General features: G+C 45.3%; 1 protein-coding gene across 2 annotated transcripts; it reads left to right on the top strand.

Moving 5' to 3' along the window:
- The first annotated feature begins 5249 nt into the window (after positions 1-5249).
- Positions 5250-19893, top strand: Pla2g12a (phospholipase A2 group XIIA). 2 transcript variants are annotated; one of them, XM_021645025.2, is made up of 5 exons: positions 5250-5583; positions 14758-14834; positions 16107-16272; positions 18947-19083; positions 19558-19893. In XM_021645025.2, exons 1-4 carry the CDS (start codon positions 5367-5369, stop codon positions 19063-19065), a joined length of 579 nt encoding a protein of 192 aa, XP_021500700.1. In that variant the 5' UTR covers positions 5250-5366; the 3' UTR covers positions 19066-19083; positions 19558-19893. The 2 variants fall into 2 exon arrangements, with proteins under 2 accessions (XP_021500700.1, XP_021500692.1); XM_021645017.2 differs by having other exon boundaries at positions 5251-5583; positions 18947-19893.
- Positions 19894-20604: the final 711 nt, after the last annotated feature.

Below are 20604 nucleotides of genomic sequence, written 5' to 3'. Positions count from 1 at the left end.
GGTGGCCTTTTGTTTGTTTGTTTTTCAGTGCTGAGTACCACTCAGCTACATCCTCCACCTATAAGTTTTATTCACAGAAAGTTTGACTAGACTAGCTATTCGGGAAGGAATGATGTTTTGACCACAGCTTAATGACACTGGAATCACACAAGACTGTGTTCAAGCCACAAAGCTGCCACCTGCTATACTAGACCTCGGGTGATTTGCTACTTTCTTTGTGTCTAGTTTTCAACTTGTATTTTGCGGTTTTCCCTGGGAAACATGAACAAGCATCTATTTGTCCCAAACGGGGCACCAACTGCAGACCAAAGAAATTATTCCACCCAAGTCTAGCTTGGTAAAGCAATGCATTATTGGGGTTCTTTACAGGACCATGGAGGAGCAGCTGGATCACCTGAATAGGCTCCCCCAAGTATCAGTGACACCCAGAGATGATGCTCTGGAGCTCCCTACCTAATTTGTAGGCAATTCCATGGAAGACAGTCTCCTCTCCCAGCTGCTGCTTACCACTAACACTACCTTGGACAAGGGCCTAGTGACTCTTTTCCTCAGATTTGTCTTTGCCCCTCATGTCACAGGCTCCCCTCGACCCTTTCTGGAAAGCTCTGCACAGCTCTCCATGCTGTCACAGCTACTTGATTGATCTCACATCAGCAGCACTAGTTGTATCTTGGGTTCCTCGATCCTAACCTCCTTGCCAGACACCTGTACTTCCAGCTGCTTCTTTTACTTTGCTCTTTTGATGTTGTTCTGTATCTCGACTCGGATTCAGTTTTACTCACAATCCAAGGACTCATGAATTCACATCTCCAGCCTTGACATTTTCCTAGAATGCCAGACTAACTAAATGTGCCACTAACAGGTGCCATTTCAGGAGTGACGTGGTCAACCCTGTATTTCCTAATGTGCCCCTCCCCTCTCACCTCTGCACATGACATCACTATCCTGTCACGGCTTCAGCAAGTGCTCTACCTCCATGACAACGCCCTGCTTTTAACCTCAGAACAGCACCTACCATCCTCCCAGTATTCTTTCTATTAGTTTCCTACCTCTTCTCCAACTGTCACCCCAAGGACAATGTACAACAGACAAGAGTCCTTGTCTGTCCTCCTCTTAGCTGTACCTCCTGCTCCTAATTCAGAGATGTTCAGTGAATCAGCATTAACTGACTTTAGGACTTGTTTTCAAATCAGTGCTGTCATTATGAAGCAGTGAGTGGAGGCATCTCCAGCCGGGTTCTTGCCTCACCGTCCTCCAAGAACTACCTTGGTCAGACAATGAATAAAAAAAGGAGCTACTTTGCTCTCAGTTTGTGGTTAACAGCTTTAAACAATTTGCCATGAACTCACAGTAGCAGCCAGAGGCTCGTGGAGAGCTTTTACAGCTCTGAGAAGCATTACAGCTCCAGGACAATGTATGGAAGAATCTTCAGAAGATACCTGTGTGTGGAAAGTCACCACGCAGTGTGACTTTGCCACATGTGTGGTAAAGGCAGCAGGCTGCACTGTTGTGGGTATTTAGTGTTTAGTAAATACTAATTAAGCAGTGGTTAGTCCTAAATCAGCTGTATACCCAAATCACCAGAGACTAGGATTTATTTAACCTAGAGCACAATGCTAGGCGATAGTTAATCCATCCTAAACCTCCAAGCCCACATAATTTCCTACCATTCAGATTTCACCCATTATACATGCTTTTAGTCATATCTTAGGTCCAGTCCATCTCTCCACATGGTTCCAAGACCTCTCCTGCGGATTCTCCGCTCTCCTCCCTTTGCTTCCTCCTCTTCGTCTGGACCAAGATGTCCCACCCTATCCTCTCCATTGCTCAGCATTTGGGCTGGTTGTTTAATTGACAATATAGAGAACAAAGGGTGGCATGTTTACATGAGACCAGTGATGATTAGAATAAGCATCATAAAACAATGTCTGGATTGAAACCAGATAATGGGGTAGAGAAATCATCATTTAAATGAACAAGGGTAAATTACATTCCAAAAGAACATTATACCAACAATGCACAGGGACTTCAAACCTGCAAAGATGAACAAAAAGCCCAGAATGTACTAGGGTCAGGTTCTCAAGGGCAATGGGTCAGCTCTCCAAAGTGGCTCTGTGTAGAAAAAGACCAGGTACAGTGGGAATGGGATGCGCTGACTCCAGGGTTTTATCAACTCAGAGGTCTCTCTCAGGACTCTGAATTACAGACAACAGAATGCAGTATGATTGGCTTTATCAAACAGACTCAATGCCTCCATCAGACTGGCCTGTAGACCTGTAGACAAATTGGTGAGCATTTTCTCCATTAATGGTAGATGTGGGAGAGCCAGGATAACTGGGGGCAGTGCCACCCCTGGGCAGGAGATCCTGAGAACTGAGCAAGTCAGGAGGAGCAAGCCAGGAAGCAGCATTCCTCCATGGCCTCTGCTTTAGGTCGTGCCTGCAGGTTCCTGCCCTGACGTCTTGCCCTTACTTTCCTTAGTGATAAACCACTATCCAGAACTGTAAGGCAACGTGAATCCTCTCATCCTCGGATTGCCTCTGATCATAATCTTTATCACAGCAACAGAAGCAAAACTAAACAGGCACTACTGTCTCTTCATGTATTCTGGCTTTTATAACAAACTAGGTTAAATGTAAGGATGGCAGGAAAGCCCTCCCCTACCTCAGGAAAGGGACCCCAGGCCATTCTGCAGACAGAGAGTTAACCAAGAACCACTGCAGCTGCTTATTGGCGAGTTATGAGAACAAAGGGAGCTAGAAGTAATTTATATATATATATATATATATATATATATACACATATACATATATATATATGATCCTTGGGTTATATATAACTGAGCTGTGAATAGCTTGTCATAATCAAGATTTTCTATGTCATATGAGGCTAACTGGAAAATAAAATATGAAGCTGGACTTTGCAGAAACAATGGTAAGAAAACTCAGTGGCACTCAGCCTGATGTACCAAAGAGCACTTCTCCCAGAGTTGAGCTTAATCTGGCTTATGGAATGTGATGGTGATTCTTGACTGCCAACTTTCCAGAATCGAGAAGAATTTAGGAGATGGGCCTCTGCACAGAATTATCTTGAGTCCCTTAACTGATGTGAGAAGAGCTAGCTCAATAGTGGGTAGGACTGCTTCCCAGGCAAGGGATGTGTAATGTGTGGAAAGTGACTCATTTATTGCTTTCTGCTTTCCAATTGGGATGGGACCAGCTGCTTGAAGCTCTTGCAACTTTGACTTCTTTATTGTGACCAATGGGACGCTGGGACTGAGCCAGAAAAACAAACAAGCCTTATTATTATTATCATATCATTTTCAGTGTGTGTGTGTGTGTGTGTGTGTAAGTGCATGCAGAGGTCAGCAGACAACTTGAGGGACTCCCTTCTCTCCTTCCACCACGGGTTCCAGGCATCAACAGGTTATGAGGCTCTCTTAGCAAACAGTGAGCTACCTCACTGGTTCTTCACGTTGTTTTTGTCAGAGTACTTTCTCATGGCAGCAGAAAAGAAAACTCAGGCACAGAAGAGCAGCTTTCCAGAGACCTTGCGGCTGGAGGAGCCAGCCAGACACAGGATGGAGAGCAGCTTGGTGGCCCTGGCGCCCAGGGTACATCAGAGAAAAGGACAAGCTGGGTGTGGCCCTTGTGCCCAAGCGCTGAAACTGAAGACTTCTAGAAAGTCCAAGCAGGAATTAGGGAGAAAGATGTATAGGGGAGAGTGGAGGGATGAAATGAGATATGGAAGACAGAAGAACCCTAGACAGTTCCAAGGGAAACTGAAGACGGTAGAAGCCAAGTTGGGGAAGGAGAGAGTGGCCCTGATTCTAGGTAGGGTAAGGAGAGAAGACACAGCAGCTGGAGACAAAACAGACTGCATGGTACCAGGGAGAGGGATTTGAGTCTACGGCAACTGTGAGATTTTTAATATTTCATTATTACTTTTTATTTATCTCATAATTATGAGGTGATTGGTGTGGCCATGGATGGCAGATTAAGAGAAGAGACTAACTGAAACGGGTTATAGGCACTCGGGTTATTCTGAACTTGTGGTGTCCTCTGGGGAGCTCAGTGAGACTACACAGTGTGCAACGGAAAAGAAAAAAGGTGCCAGAAAATCTGGCATTTGAGAACGTAATCCCTAAAGGCAGAGACAGCAAACCGAGTCCTCAGAGCACAGTGTTATGGTTACGGTAAAAGACATCAGTTCATCAAGATGTAAATGTGTAAAGAAATAGAAAAGACAGGCCAATATCCTAACACTTGGGAGGCCGATGTAAGATAGTATGTTCAAAGCAAGTTGGACCGCAGCCTAGGCTATAGGCCAAGACTCTGGCGCAGAAATATAAACAAAAAGGTGGCTGTGGGTTTTAACAGGCCTGACCCCATCTAACCTTCCTGCATTTGTCGAACTTGATGAGCCATGTCTTGCTTTAAAATAGTGGTGGTAAAGCTGGGTGGGAACCCAGATATCATTCAGCGCAACCCGTAACGATCTCTGCTATCTCTACCTCCTTCTCCTCCCTACCTAATCTGTGGTCACGGGTTCACTACCGAATTCGGAATTTTGAGAAGAGTTAACTGCGAACTTCCCCTTCCTTAAAATTAGAGGCACTGGAGGAGGCTCTCTAGTTGAAGGAGGAAGGGGTCCATCCTCAACAGCCCTCAGGCGCGACAAGCTACCTCACCCTGCAGTGCTGGGTCCCCACAAGGACCCAGAGGGCAAATCCAGGTTCTGTAGGATGCGAGGAAACGCCCAGACAAGGCTGAGACAGCTGAGCTCCACAAGGCAGGCTGTGCTACTGGGGTCATTCTTTGCTGTGCGCCTCGGAAAACACGTGAGCTCTGAAAAACAAACAAGCAAACACTCAAACAAAAACTCACAACGAGCCAGGCGGTGATGGCGCAGGCCTTTAATCCCAGTAGGCAGATAGATCTCTTGAGATCGAGACCAGCCCGATCTACACAGTGAGTTCCAGGACAGCCAAGTTTACCCCGAGAAAGCCTGTCTCGAAAGACAAACAGAATAAATACAAAACACAAACTTAACTACGGGGCTGAATCTAAGCAACGAACAGTTCTAGGGCACGGGCTAAGGGTACAGTTGCCCACAGAGGCGGAACGCAAAGCTCCCGGGGCGACTGGAGACCACGTGAGCCAGGCTCCCACGCTCCGGCGCAGGCGCACTGTGCAGGACGCCGTCCGGGCGAGATGCGCGCGCTCCCGCGCCCCCGCCCCGCCCCCCCTGCGCGCCCGCCTCTCGGCGCAGCTCTGTGACGGGGCGCGAGCCGGAGAGGGCGGAGGAGACCCGGGCCTGAGCAGGAGCGCCCGCCGCTGCCCAGCCCGGCCGGCCCGGCCGTGCCGATGGTGGCTCCGTGGTCCGCGGCCGCCCGGGGCCCTGCGCTCCTGCTCCTGCTCCTCCTGGCCACGACGCGCGGCCAGGAACAGGACCAGACCACCGACTGGAGGGCTACCCTCAAGACCATCCGCAACGGCATCCACAAGATCGACACGTACCTCAACGCCGCGCTGGACCTGCTGGGCGGCGAGGACGGCCTCTGCCAGTACAAGTGCAGCGACGGTGAGCCGTCGGGGGCGCGGGGAGGGGCATGGAGAGAGGGACAGATGCCGGACAGGTGGGTTGGGGGGGGACGGGTGCCGGGCAGGGGGATGGAGGGATAAGTGTGGGGCAGGCGGATGGTACGGTGCAAGGGGCTTGAAGGGACAGGTTCGGGGCAGGGGGGTGGGGCCACAGGTACAGGGAAGAGAGATGGAGGGACACGTGAGGGATGGGGAACAGGTGCCAGGCAGCCTTTGACTGCGTCCTCGGTGTGGAAAGAATGAGCGGCGCTGGAAGCGTGCTGTCCTTGGGATTGAGCAAGCTGGGAACAAATGTGAGAGGTCGTCTGAGTGCGAGCTCTGCACGCCGCTCTCCATTGCTTCTGAGTTTCACGTCCTCCCTCCCTGCAATTGCACAAAGTTGCCTAAGAACTTACTGATGTATGAATCCTGGGAGTCAGCGCACGCGGACACACAGACACACACACAGACCTTGTAATTGAGTCAGCTAGACATACAAAGCCAAACAAGAATTTTAAAGCCATCAGCCACGTAAAATAAATGATGGCTTTTGTATAGATTTCTGATGTACTTGGTTTTTGAAGGAGGTGTACCTCATTGAAAGAGTTCCACAAAGTTCTAGAAAACGGTATATTAAGACTTGTGGTTTTTCAGCAGTTCAGTGTCCAAGTGGGGTCCATAGTAATGGGAACAGGGGCTGCCTCTGACATGAACTGATTGGCCTGCTCTTTGATCACCTCACCCTGAGGGGAGAGCAGCCTTACCAGGCCACAGAAGATGACAATGCAGCCACTCCTGATGAGATCTGATAGACTAGGATCAGAAGGAAGGAGAGGGGGACGTCCCCTATCAGTGGACTTGGGGAGGGGCATGTGTGAAGAAGGGGGAGGGAAGGTGGGATTAGGAGGGGAGAAGGGAGGGGCTTATGGGGGGATACAAAGTGAATAAACTGTAATAAAAGTTAAAAATAAAAAAGATTTGTGGTTTTGTTTTGCTTTGATTTTTGAGACAAAGTCTCAGGTAGCCTAAGCAGGCATCCAACTTGGTATGTAGCTGAGGCTGGCCTTGAACTCCTGATCCTTGCCTCTCAGCCTCCCAGGTGCTTGGATGACAAACATAAGCCACCTTTCCTGACTTGTGGCTTTCTTTCCTTGGATGTCAGTGGCCCCTCTTCCTTCTCTGTCAGTATTAGAGTTTTCCGCTTACTCCCTTCATGTTAAACATTCTCTTTGAATCTAAGAACTTGCTTTCTGGCAGTGGGGATGGTAATAAAATCAGCACTTAAAGCAGCAGTTCCAGTGTTGCCCGGGCTCGGGTTTTTTAGCATTTGTTTTGTGGGGATGGGGCTTCTGTTAGGCCAGGACTTAGGCAAGCTTGAGAGATTAGCCAAGGCTACCTGCTGAAAATAATAGGGCCATCCATGACGTCAGTGAGAAGGCCTGATTGCAGGGTTGGTGAACCAAATAAAAACCGCTCTCCTGAGAACCGTGATGCCACCTGCAGCTTGTGAGTCTCCAGATAGGCCCCACCTTTATGCTAGTATGAAGAGCGTTCCATAGCTTCTATCGATTGTCTTTGCTTCTGTAATTTATGCCCAAAAATTTCCACCAGTGCTCACTGAGAAGAATATCTTCTTCTTGTACAATGTCTTGTTTCTGTGAACTGTATTAGGGGGACTTTGTGGGTAACAAGGATTAAATGATGACTCAGTCATTATGCAAATATTAGTCTTGACCATGTGCCCTTGATTTAGCAGCAACAGATAAAATCCCTGTCCCTGGAACTTGTGTTCTGGTGCAGCCAGTGAATTAAAAGAGCTGTGTCCTCGCTGTCTGCAGGTCTGCTGTGAGGACAGTAACGCTTCCCAACATTAGAAATGGAAGCCGGCCACAGTGTGCCGGGAAGGGCTGGGAGCTGACTACCCTTTAGATAGGATGTTCCCGGACAGAGGAAGGACATCTCAGGATTGGAAAGCCGTAGGAGTGTTCTGTGATAGTCAGGGAAAGAATGCTCCAGGCCGAGGAAAACAGTGAGCACACAGATCCTGAAGGCACAGGATCCCAGGAAGGCCAGTCAGTGGGACTCGAGGGTTTCTGCCTGTGGCAGTGAAAAGAAGCGGCTGGTATTTGCAGACACAAGGATGACTTGAAAGGTGCAGTCTTCATAAACAGCTGTGAGTCTGGGCTATAGAGCTGTTTACATTGAGAACATCGCAAAACGACCTGTCCCTAGGGAAAGGGTGCTTTAAGCTTCCCTTTTACTTTTTTTCATGTTCTGCAAGCCTCGCAAAATTTGCCACCAAGCTCTTAGGTAAGCAAGAACTGCTAAATACAACAAAGGCATGTGCTTCTATATACCCCCCACCCACCAAGAGCTTGGTGTCCTGGGAAATTGTTCCCTTTTGTTCATCTTCTGTTGGGAAAAGACCTTAGTGAGAGTAATGTGAGGTTTTTATGGGAACACCTCTCTCTCTCTCTCTCTCTCCCTCTACACCGTGTGTGTGTGTAAGGTGCATGCATGTGGGTGTTTGGGTTTTGGACCCATGTGTACACATGTAGAGGCCAAGAGAGAATGTTGAGTGACTTTTTCAGTGACTTTCTACTCCCTGAAGATGGTGTCTCTCTCTGAAAGTGAATCTCACTGATATGGCTCATCAGTGAGCTCCTGGGATCTGCCTGTCTTTGCTGCCCCTCAACACTGGGCTTATAAACTATTTGCCTGGGTGCTGGGGATTTGAACTCCACTCATCATAACATAACAATTATTGTTGCCTACCTGAGCCAGCTTCTCAGCCCTTAACTTTTTTCTCCCTGACATCAAAGGAAATTAAGGGAGAAAAGTTTCACTTCCATTGAAAAGTAGAGGAAAAATTTTAAAAAAAAGTGTTTTTAGAATTTTGAATCTGTTGTTTATTCATCTAGTGACATATATAGATAGAATCAGGAGCATCTAAGTGCTGTACTGAGATCTAAGTGTCAGTGGAGGCGGAGAAGCCAGGTGGAGCCAGAATGCTGTGGGCAGGGGTCCAGACAAAAGATGGCAGGGATGATGTCTTAAGCTGGTAGGACTTGGTGTGATGAGAACGGGTTGAATTTGAGGTATACTTTGAAGGAAGAACCTAAAGGATCTACTGTTGTCTTGGCAACAGCGGAGGTGATGGGGCAGGGGACTTGAGAAGTATGGTTTCTAACGTGCAAAGGGAAAGGCCGGCTAGGAGCAGGTAGTGCACCCCTGTTCACAGGGTGGAGGGGGCATGTGGGCACAGATGTTGGGTGAGTGGGTTCTGATTGACGAGTTTTCAGTGAAAAAGGAACAAAGCCATTAACTTCCGGAAATTCTAAGAATGAAGATGTTGGGAGATCTGAGGAAAATAGGAGGTGAGCGATCTGGAGTAGTGATTCCCAACCTGTGGGGGTTGCACATCAGACATCCTGTGTATCAGATGTTTACGTCATGATTTACAATGGTAGCAACAAAAATATCGTTATGGTTGGGGATCACAGCAACATGAGGAACTGGATTAAGGGGTCGCAGCTGTATTAGGAAGGTTGAGAACCACTGGTCTAAGGGGGAAAGTTATCCCAGAGCCACACGGAGTTGAATGGTGTAAGTCTTGGGTGTTTAGTGGTGTGTGTTGGAAGTCTCCACTGTATTTCTCCACACGGTAGTGAGATGTTTGTGTGATGCACTTGCCAATCCTCTAAGATGTTCACCTGCTTCATTTTCTTCCAGTGAAATGAGTGAGTCTGTTAGAAAGTAATTATGTCAAATTTGGAAAAAATAATGTGGAGAAAGAGGGGAAAAGAATGCTAATTAGTGATAGTGATTATTACAATTTCTGCAAATAACTTAGGTCTTCACTGCATAAGAAGATGGGAAAACATTAAGAAGCCCACCACTGGCATCCCAGCCAGCCCACAGAGGAAGAGGATCCAGGCAGTCCTGATGGGACCTGATGGGCTAGGTCAGACAGTAGGGGAGGAGGGCCTCCCCTATCAGTGGACCTAGGGAAGAGGAATAGGGGAGGAAGAGGGAGGGAGGGTGCTACAACTGGGATACAAAGGAAAAAAAAAAAAAAGAAGCCCACCACTTACGTCAGTGGTTTCAACCCTCCTAATGCTGTGACCCTTTAATACCCTCATGTTGGGGCGACTCCCAACCGTAAAACGATTTTTGTTGCTTTGAAACTGTGGTTTTGCTATTGCTATGAGTCACAGTGTTAATATCTGAAATGCAGGATGGTCTTAGATGACCGTGTGGAAGGTCAGTTGAGCCCCACAGCGGTTGCAATCCACAGGCTGCGGACTGCTGACTTACGTCAAAAGGTACAATCAATGAATAGCTTCCCCAGTGCAAATGTACCCTTGATTTAGTTTGTCTTTAGTTCTGCCTCCCATTTCCTTCTTCTCTTATTTTTCTATATCTGCTTATGAAATATGGGGAACCCTGGCCGCAGTATATCATGATATTGTGGCTTGACTCTAATTCTCCCATTGATGAGCTCCTGTTTGCTGTGTAAAAGCTGGTAACAGTATAAATATTAAAAGCTTTAATGTTCAGCCTCTCTTTAACACCACTTATAACAATATCTTAAATAAGATTAGTACATAAATTGGCACCTGAATCAGCTAAATTTTTGTGTATGAGTGTATTGCCTGCATGTAGGTATGTTTACTACATGCATGTAGTACACTCAGGGAGCAGAAGAGGGCGCCAGCCCTGGAGCTGGGGTTACAGATTGCTGTGAGCCCGCTGTATGGGCACAAGGAACCGAACCTGGGTTCTCGGCAGGAGAGGCCAGTATCGTTAAGTGCTGAGCCAACACTCCAGGCCTCATAAATCAATTCAACTTTTAATAAGTAGCTTTATAGATGATCTGTTCTAAATCATGTTTTATGTTTAATTACGTTTAAAATTTAATCATATTTTTGGAGTGTGTGTCCGTGTATTTAATTTTGTTTGAGTGGGGGCAGGGAGAGGGAGAGAGAATGTACTTATGAACATTCCATGGTGTACATGTATAGGTTAGAGGATGGCTTTTGGGAAGTGGTTCTCTTTCTTCACTGTGGGCCTGGGGATCAAATGCAGGTTTGTAGGGCAAGAGCTTTTGCCTGCTGAGCCAGCCTTGAAATCATATCTCAGTACAAAGGTGAACTTAGAACTTTAAAACACTGAGCTGTTTCAGCAGTCACCTCTAATGATTGTGGTCGGCTTATTTGTTCATTCTGTGGAAGAAGAACACTTTAATTTTGGCAGGCTATTTGTTATTTTCTCATGTAGCAATTTCTTGGGCATTCATTGCATGCTAGGCCTCTTCCGGGAAAGGTAGACAAACCTGTTCTCATAGAAACTGCTGTGCTAATTTAGCTCATAAACATTAGAACGTAAAACAACCAACCTTGGTGTCCAGGGTGGGTATAGAAGGGAAGATATTTTCAGATGGGGTGAGCTGGGGAGGCTGTTTGAGAGAAATGACATCAGGCGCTTGTTCTAAAGAAACCCGGAACTAGTCAAACACACATACACATGCCCTTCTCATGCAGATATTAAGGAGTCAATCCCAGCCTTCATTTCAGTATTCTTTCCAGTGTTTCATGTGCAGTAGGTGTGGATCTCCGTTACTCAGTGTCGGCACCTTCCCTGTGCAGGCAGCACTTGCCCGTTTGAGCTGGCAACTCTTCATCTCTCGTGTCCGTGGCCTGCTCCCCACTCTGCTGCTTCCGCAGAGTGGGTGTGTTGGCTCGGTATTTCCTTCTAACTTCATTTGCTCTGATCATCCTGTTGCTCAGCAGCAATTATCTCTTAGGAAGAAAGTGTCTGCAAGTATGAGTGGAATGCTTACCTTCCTGTGTTCTGTCACCGCCGCTGCAGTCATTAGGATGTCTGGAAGTATATCTACAGGTTGAGAATGGGGGCGGGGAGTACAAAGAGAAGGAAAGATGGAGGAATTGTTATGAATAGGAAAGGAAATATATTTCTAGTTGTAAAAGGGGGCGAAGCAGACAGTTAAGAGGCTGCTAGAAGCGCACAAGCCTTCAGTTGTCTTGCTTTGAGTCAGCTGTCTGGGTGGTAATGTTTAGACATGAACGGCACCAGAAGCCTGTAGCCTTGTAGGGGGGAAGGGGAGTGTACGTGTCCTCTGAGCAAGTAGAAAGACAGGAAGAGGCTGTCATTTTCAAGTAATAAGCCCAGCCTGTCTTCCATCAGCTCCCTGACAGTTTTTTATGTGATGTGCTTCTGAATTTAAAACAGTTGTTAACCTGAAAAACTATATATACTACCTATCCTCTTTCCATGTTTGAACACACTATAGTGTATTTATAGTGCCTTTTAAAAATATTAGTAGTAGTCTGGCTCATTGATTCTCTAGAGCAGTGGTCCTCAACCTTCCTAGTGATGTGACTCTTATTGTCGTGACCCCCCCAACCATAACATGTTTTCATTGCTACATCATAACTGCAACAGTTATGAGTTATAATGTAAATATCCAATATACAGGATATCTTACCTGTGACCCCTAAGAAGTGATCGTTCAACCCCACAGGTTGAGACCCACAGGTTGATAACCGAAGGTTGAGAGCTGCTACTGTACATGTTTGTAAGCGTTTGGAACCACTCACTGTTAAACACCTGTTGAAGAGAAAGCTTTATACTTCTGTTTAAGGAACTGGAGTGTGTTTCCCGATTGCCAGTTTAGCCTTTCCTGCTGCCATGGTTTGAGTAGGGCTTGTTCCCCCCAAAATGGAAATTTCATCCTTATTAACAGATGCAGTACTAACGGGTGAAAGCTTTAAGAGATGCAGAGGACTCTGTCCTCATGAATTGATCAGTCCATGTCTACCTCATGGATCAATGGGTTGTCTTGTGACTGACTGTGTAGTAAAAGCCTGTTTGGCTGGTTTCTCCCACTCCGGTCTCTAGTCATGTGATACTCGGCTCTTTCAGAGGATAAAGCCAGCAAGAAGGCCCTAGCCAGATGCAGCTCCAGGACTTTGGACTTGAAGTGTGAGCCAAAATAAACCTTCTTTAAAAGCTTACCTCTGCTTTTGTGCTATTAGCAAGAAATAGCCTGGGCTGGAGGTGTAGCCCAGTGCTAGAACACTGGCCCCACATTTGCAAGGCCCTGAGTTCAGTCAATTCCCAACACCACACACATGAAAGAAAGAAAAAGAAAGAAAGAAAGAAAGAAAGAAAGAAAGAAAGAAAGAAAGAAAGAAAGAAGGGAAGAAAGAAAGAGAAAGAAAAGAAAAAAATGAACTACGGCATCTGCCTTCTAAGCCAGGCTTTCAACTGTATATGAAAAAGGCATAGTTTCTCATTATAGTCCCGTCGGAACAGTAAACTACCTAACACTTTGCTTAAGCAAAGTCATGACTGGCTGAGTGGTCTCCCAAGGGGCTGGATTAATAACGTCAGAGAAGGGACTATCTATAGCAAGATGCTGCTTGCCTCAATACAGATTAATCTCTGTTGCTCAAGTTTATGACTCCAGGAAATGCTAAGCAAATAGCTCTAAATGTAAAGCTTCCTAAACAATGGTGGCTGATAAAGCAAAGCCAACTAAATAGCATTCAACAGTCCTATAATAGCTCTAAAAAAATAATTGCTGAAATTCTAGAAGTAGGTAGGTATTTATGCTTTGATTTTTTTTGGGGGGGGCAGGGTCTCTTGTAGCCCTGGCTGTCCTGAAACTCACTGTGTAGACTAAGCTGGCCTAGAACTCAGAGATCCACCTACCTCTGCCTCTTGAATGCTGAGATAAAAGGCCTGCACCAACATGCCCAACTAGGAGTAGATATTTTAAAAGCTCAGTTTTAGGAAGTACTTTTTTTTTTAAATTGCTACCATTTGATAGTTTAGCCCTAATACATCTTTCATAAGCTGTGTTAAAATGAAATATTCTTATCGCCTCAAAAGGGTCCATCATATATAATGACACTAAGTTTAGGGGGCCACACTTTACAATTTATATTTATTTATTCATGTGTGTATGAGATTGTGTATATGTGTGTGTGTACTCCACAATGTGCATGTGGAAGTCAAGAGGACAACTCATGGGAATCTGTTCTCTTTAGCATGTGGGTTGTGGGGGATTGAACTCAGATACTTAAGTTTGGTAACAGATTCTTTGCCGGCTAAGCCATCTTGATGGGCCACATTTTAAAGCGATGTAACAAGCTGGAAGTGGTCAGTCTTTGGAGGCCAGTAAATGAAGGCCCAGGAACCTCCGAAGACTGAGGAATACATAGCAACCCTGTTTATTAATCTAGAACAACCGTTCCAGGTGTCCTAGGGATTCACCTCCTAAGTCTGCCCCGGGTTCATGGAGTTGACCACGTGTCACCAGCTTTCACTGAGAATGGAACTATATGCAGAAGCTATGCTAGGCACGGGGCAGGTTCAGTAGAAAACGCCTCCCTCAGGTTGACATTTCAGTATGGAGAAGCAAATAGTAGACAGCTTAATGGCATGGTGTGTTAGGAATCATACAAGTCAAAAGTATCACCAGGAAAAGCCTTGCCGGAATGTGACTGTTAGTCTGCTTGGACTACTCTAGCAAATGCCGTACACTGGGTGGGTTATGAGCAGACTTTTTTAGCTACATCATATAGGCATTGTTGTCTGCAGGGATGTATGGTTCCAGTATGCCCTATAGTGGACTGAAATTACTAGATTTCCATTGCAGAACCTCACCTTTCTTTGATTAGGCTTTAGCTAAACACCTGTAAGTTGATGGTTACTGAGCTTTTTGTGGAATAAGATTTGCTGAAACAGAAGATGCAGCGCACACCCAACAGGTTTTCACCTAAGAAACTCAAGCATTAGATGTGCAGGAAGACAGTGCTGATCTTCTGTTCAGTGATGCAGTGTTGTGTGCTCCAGGCTAAGCTTTTGCATGTTTTGACAGTGTGTGCTTATAAATAGTAATTGCCTTCCTGAATGCCGTGCATTGGTGTATGTATGTGCGCATTTGCATATGTTCTGCATTCTTCCAGGAACTAAAAATAATTCCATGATCGAGCATTCTAGTGCTCATCAAAATATACACCTCACTATTTATGTTTTGTCCAACTCAATATTAAACACGTTCAAGCACATTGTATACCTTTACAAATGCGCATTTTATTTCTTTCATATCTTAAGCTAAATATGAAATCATTTGTATTTTATATAGGATCGAAGCCTGTTCCACGCTATGGATATAAACCGTCGCCACCAAATGGATGCGGCTCTCCATTGTTTGGTGTTCATGTAAATACTTTTTTTCCTTTGATAAGTTTTATGACTGTTAGTCTAATAATTTTTAGTAATTCAAAGCTTAAGTGCGTCCTTGGGCTCACAGATAATTTTGTTTATTGTAATGATTGTGTTTATTGTTGTTGTCTGGTAAAATATGTAACAACTAAACAATACTAAATGGATTTAAAATAATTTATTTTTTTATCTTGTATAAATGTCACATAAATCGTATTTTCTAATTACCACAAACACAACGTGAAATTTTAAGGTGCAAAGCAATATTTCTTAGGGAAGAAAAAAGTAGAGGAGGCCTGTTTGCTGTATAATTAAAGGCTGAGTGGGGGTGGCAGTGTCGGGATCATAGCAGTTGTTACTGGGTAGACTTGACAAGCCCGTAGCCGCAGGTGGGGGGGTGGTTATGAAGACAACTCCTACCCACGAGGGTTGTGTGTGTCAGTCAAAGTAACTAAAGGTAGGTTATAGATTGAGAGTAAGGATATCTCTTTAAAAAAATGGAAAAATACTTAAAAGACAAACAAACAAACCGCCATTTAAAGTATAGGCGCTTAAGAGTTCCCTGTAACATTTCACAGAAAGTTCACTTACTGGAAGGAAGGGACACAGAATACTTTGACATAGCCTAAGATCAGAGGACTCTTTTAGGGCTCTTAAGCTTGTTTTTAAAGCTTGCTGTGGGGATGAAGGAGCTGGCTTGTGGGTAAGAGGGCTTCTGTGCAGGTGTGAGCACTTGAGTTTGAATTCTCCCATATCCACACAAGCCAGACATGGCTGTGTGTGCCTGTCACTGCAGTGTTGCAGAATGGAGGCAGATGGGCCCTCGGAGGGCTCTAGATAATCAGTGTAGCCAGAACAGTGGTCTCCAGACTCCGGGAGAGACTTGTCTCAGGGCAGTAAGGCACATAGCAGTAGAGGAGGACATCCCACCCTGGCTGCTGCCCTCCCATGGCTGCTATTCCACACACACGCACACACACACAAAGAAATAAACTATGTAAGAAAGTTAGTTATTCATTGTGTTCTGGATAGCTAAAAGTTGTGAAAGTTGCTAACAGTTAATTCTAGCAAGTAGAGGAACGTGGTGTGGCTGAAACATTTACCTGGCTGGAAATTGGTAAGGAGGTGGGGAGGTTTGTACAGGGAAGCATTTTTAGGCAGATGTGGGTTTGGGGGCTGTCTGCAGTCATTTACTTCTGTGAAGTTCATTTGAATGCAAAACTCATAGTGGAAGCCTTGCATCTCACTGACCCCCAATGCATCTCGCAGCTGAACATTGGCATCCCTTCCCTGACAAAGTGCTGCAACCAACATGACAGGTGCTATGAGACCTGTGGTAAAGGCAAGAACGACTGTGACGAGGAGTTCCAGTACTGCCTCTCCAAGATCTGCCGAGACGTACAGAAGACGCTAGGACTTGCTCAGAATGTTCAGGGTAAGGACGGGCCTGCTGGCCAGGATGCAGAGTAGAAGCACACCAAACATGCGTTTCCTCGTGTGTAACAGGCCTTAAATCTGATCAGGAAGTAGTTGGTTGCACCCGTACAAGCACATCACGGGCACATCTTGCGTGACACGCTGATGGCATTAGCACAAAGGGCCACGCAGAAAAGCTGGGGACAAGACTTCCCCTGCACGCTGTCATCTTCCAGCACTACAAACGTTAGCAATCGGGGAAGATGCCTCCAGATTGCTGTCAGCCTGAATCCATCATGTCCGATAACCCAGCAATAAGGACTTACTGTCCAGTATGCGACAAAAGCAGGGGCAACAAAAATTATCCCATCCAACTTAGCTTGATGAGCCAGTAAGTTTGCTGATGAAACTTAGAGGGACATGGATGACTACTGGAAAGCACCTCTCCTACTGAAAGTTTTACCCTAGATTAGGGATGACTCATGAAAGCTGAATCGCTGGACTCCCAGCCTCCATTCAGCTTGTCATAAGATGAATGAAATGTCTGTGGCAATATAAATCACTGTTCAATACAAGCATTTATAAGGCTTTTCTTCTATAAAGCGAAGACGGTACTACACACAAAAGTCAGAAGACAAGTGACGAAGACAAAAGCAGGAAGGAGAACTAACGTTCTCATGCATTTTCTTTAAACTGTTGTGCTGGATAATGCATTCACATCTTCTTTGGATGCTCACAAAAACCCTGCTGTTGCTGTAAATAACAATGAATCTTGGGCTATATAATGTTATATCTTATTAGACCTCTAATTATTGTGGCTGTATCATTTAAGCCGCTGCCACAGTCAATAAGACACAGACACCTGTTAGATTTTATAATTTCCTTAAAACACCTTGGGCTGGGCAGATAATTCCGTCTATACTCTTTCAATAACCTCACCATCCACCTCCCAGCCCCCATCCAATGTCATCCTCCTTAACCATCCTCATCTAGGCTATCTTCCATCCATAATCTTATCAATACCTGCTTGTATTCTTTCTTCATCTGGGCCTTTCAAGACATTATTAGAGTCCTTCCTCCTGGCCCACGTGTTTTCTTTTCCGTGCTAACCATTGTGGAGCCCTCCTTCCTTCTCTTTTCCCGCCCCTCCATTTCCCATGATTCTTCGGTTCCCAAAGCCCAGGAACCTTGGCCTCGACCCCATTCTGTCCTGCCCAGGTTTTAGTCCTTTTAATCAACCAATTAGGTATAATGTTTTAGGCAGGTTTACACAAGGATAGTAGTATCTAGGCGGTAACCAGATCTTGAGGGCCAGTAATTAGCATCAAAATTCAAGCATCAGACCAACCCCCAACACCCTGCAGTGCTAGACTGGATCCCTTGCCTTTCAGGGAAGGAAAGTGAGGATGGGACCTTGTCTAGAGTTGGCCGTCTCACTCTGAAGCCCATTCTCTGTCTATTGACTGCTCTAGACAGTCTGGTGATGTAGCTCTGACTCTGAAATCCTGGAAAAACTGTCCAGGAAGAGGTCCCGGCCTCAGCTGAGCCACCACATCCACCGCTAGCGTGCTTTTGGCCACAGTAGCAAAGTGAAGCTCAGGGGGATGGAGAAGGGTGGCCAGGCGATGCTCTCTCCAGATGATTTTGCTCTGTAATGGCACAGTCTTTGGAGGACTTTAAAAGGATGAGTTTTAGAGGAAGGTTCTTCCTCAGTGTGAATATTTGAAAAAAGTGTTTTGGCTGCTTGAAGCTATTATGTGGTTCAGCTCTGAGAATGTAGTGTGTCTAAGGATTCCTAGAATAGGAAAAGTAAATTGCCAACCCCCCCTTTTTTTAATATAGTTAAAAAAAAATTTAAACCTACCACAAGAAACTGCTTTTGATTCCCATGAGCCTCCACCCCTAAACCAAATTTTAGAATTGGTCAAAGAAATAGAATGGGCTCCATTTATTATGAGCATCTTCAGTAATCTGTGATCAGTTCTTAGAAACCGCTGGTCATAGTGATGCCTTGAGGTTTGGGAGATTTTTTTTTTTTTTTGCTTGTTTAAAAATTTTTTTTATTACATTTGTGTGTATATGTGTGTGCGTATGTGTGTATGTGCAGGCACATGTTACCGCAGCACTCATGTGAAGGTCAGAGGGCACAGCTTGTTGGTTCTCTCCTTCACCATGGGATTGAATTCGGGGCATTGTGCTCAGTGGCAGGTGCCTTTGCCCCTGGGCCATTTCTCCCTCTGCGGCATTTTCTGAGACTGAGGGGACAGCTTCACCTGTAGGAGGCCACAGCCTGACTCTCCATCGACAACAGCCACAGACCCTCCCCCACAAACTCTGCAGGTGTCTTTCTTGGGACTACATGTCTCAGCTAAACAGAAAACTAACACTGATGACCCCACGGCTTGTGTTTCATAAAGATTATTAGTTGCTACAAAAAAAATTGTCTGTACAGTTGAAACTAAGCATGCACACACACACATGCATATGCAGATGCACATTTGTAGCTCACAGAGAGGAGACTAAGATGGGATCTGCAGGGTGTGCCGCTGGTGTGAGGGGCTGGGATGACTTTGAGCACCTATGTGTTTGAGCGCCCGCTTTGGTGCGTGGCCCTATGCTATGCCTGGTGATAGATGGGACCGGAGCCATGCTTGACACTTGCCCAGTGGTGATGACGCATCTTTACTTTGCAGCGTGTGAAACAACGGTGGAGCTCCTCTTCCACAGTGTCATACATCTAGGCTGCAAGCCATACCTGGACAGCCAGCGAGCTGCGTGTTGGTGTCGCTACGAAGAAAAGTCCGATCTGTAAGGAAGACTCCGTCAGCCGGTGAGCTGACGAGAACGAAGGACAATCCTTGTCAAAGACGCTTTCACAGCCTAAAGCTGCCTTATATTTGTGATGGGTCATTTTAAGACCTTACTGACTGTTTTTTGATTTTAAAACCTCAAAGTGAAAAAGGAGTGGGGGCCGGTAAGAAGTAGAGCGAAGAGCATGCTGGGAACTGGAAGTAGAGAGGAGAGTATGCCGCCTTTGTGAGCTTCGTTGTCTCAGTGACTCCCCCAAAACAGGAAAAAAGCTTGAAGCCTGCGTGGCTTCTTTTTCATAGCTGTACTTAGCAATAAAAATTAGAGCAAGCGTAAAATTAATTATAAGGACTTTTCAACATGATTTTATTTTAAAATATTGTCCAATCTTCCCGTAGAAGTATAATTTACTTTGAAATTTCAACTGTGCGTTTAGGCCAGGAGGAACTAACTATTATTTCTCTGTTGTAATTATACATAACATGTTGTTTCTCAGGAGCCCACGACGACGGGAACTAGTTGTGTTATGCACAGTGACAAGGATTTCAAGTGTTCATCTCTCTTACAGTTGGCAACACGGGCCAGTACTGCTTTTCAGGGACAACCCAGGACATCCAAGTATTGTGATGTGAATGATATTCGGAAACACAGCACTCCTGTTTCACAGACCAGTTATAGTTCTAATCGAGATGGATGTAGTGAGATCAGAGCGCTATATGTTGTCCTATTTGATGGTTCTTCCCTAATACCTGTTCCTCACCTTACATTCTGGAGCATTGTTAAAAGATTGACCTTCTACTAATGGAGGTCTAATAAAAGTTATTCTTGATAATGTTTTCTTCCTTATTATCTCTTGAAAGTGTTTTTCTTTAGGTCTTTAATTGTGGAATCAAAGAGGATGGGAAAGGCAAAGTAGAAAGAGCTGTCTTTTGTGGACCTCTCACACTGAAAATGAAAAGGTGTGTAAACAAATCCCAGGAAAGCTCGGCTGTCTCTTAAAATGTCTGAATATTGGAACTGTCGTAATGGCCTCAGAATGTTTAGCCTTTGACTGGTGATTTTCCCTACCCCAGACACCAAACCCCGTTTATCTTTTGAGTAACACCTAGCCAGTTTTAAGGTAAACTGCTTGGAATGTCAGGAAAGAACACAAAGGGAAGAGGTTCTTGGTGAGTGCTACAGGTGGCGCCGTGAGGAGGAAATGCATTCTGAAGAAAGGGCTGCTTTCTTGGATTGGAATATGAATTGCTACTTCTAATCCAATCTCTTCTCTCAAAGGTGAGAGGACAGCAGTCACCCTAATAAGAGATGTGTTCTCAGAAAAAGCAAGGGTGTGCTAAGTGAGCAGACTAAGCGCTGATGAAAATTCATGAGACCCTTAATTGATGCTTTTGGGAGGGGACTGAAACAGGCAAATTTTTTTTCTATACATACTGTATTTCATTATTCAAAAGTCACAGAAATTAACTGTAGCATATATATGTATATATACATATATATTCAGATGGTATATAGTAAGTAAGGAGTGAGGTAACTCTACAGT

The sequence above is a fragment of the Meriones unguiculatus genome, chromosome 10 (genome assembly GCF_030254825.1).
Source record: "Meriones unguiculatus strain TT.TT164.6M chromosome 10, Bangor_MerUng_6.1, whole genome shotgun sequence".
Classification (NCBI taxonomy): Eukaryota; Metazoa; Chordata; class Mammalia; order Rodentia; family Muridae; genus Meriones; species Meriones unguiculatus.
Note: the sequence above shows the minus strand (reverse complement) of the source record. Positions and strands in the feature narration are given on the sequence as shown.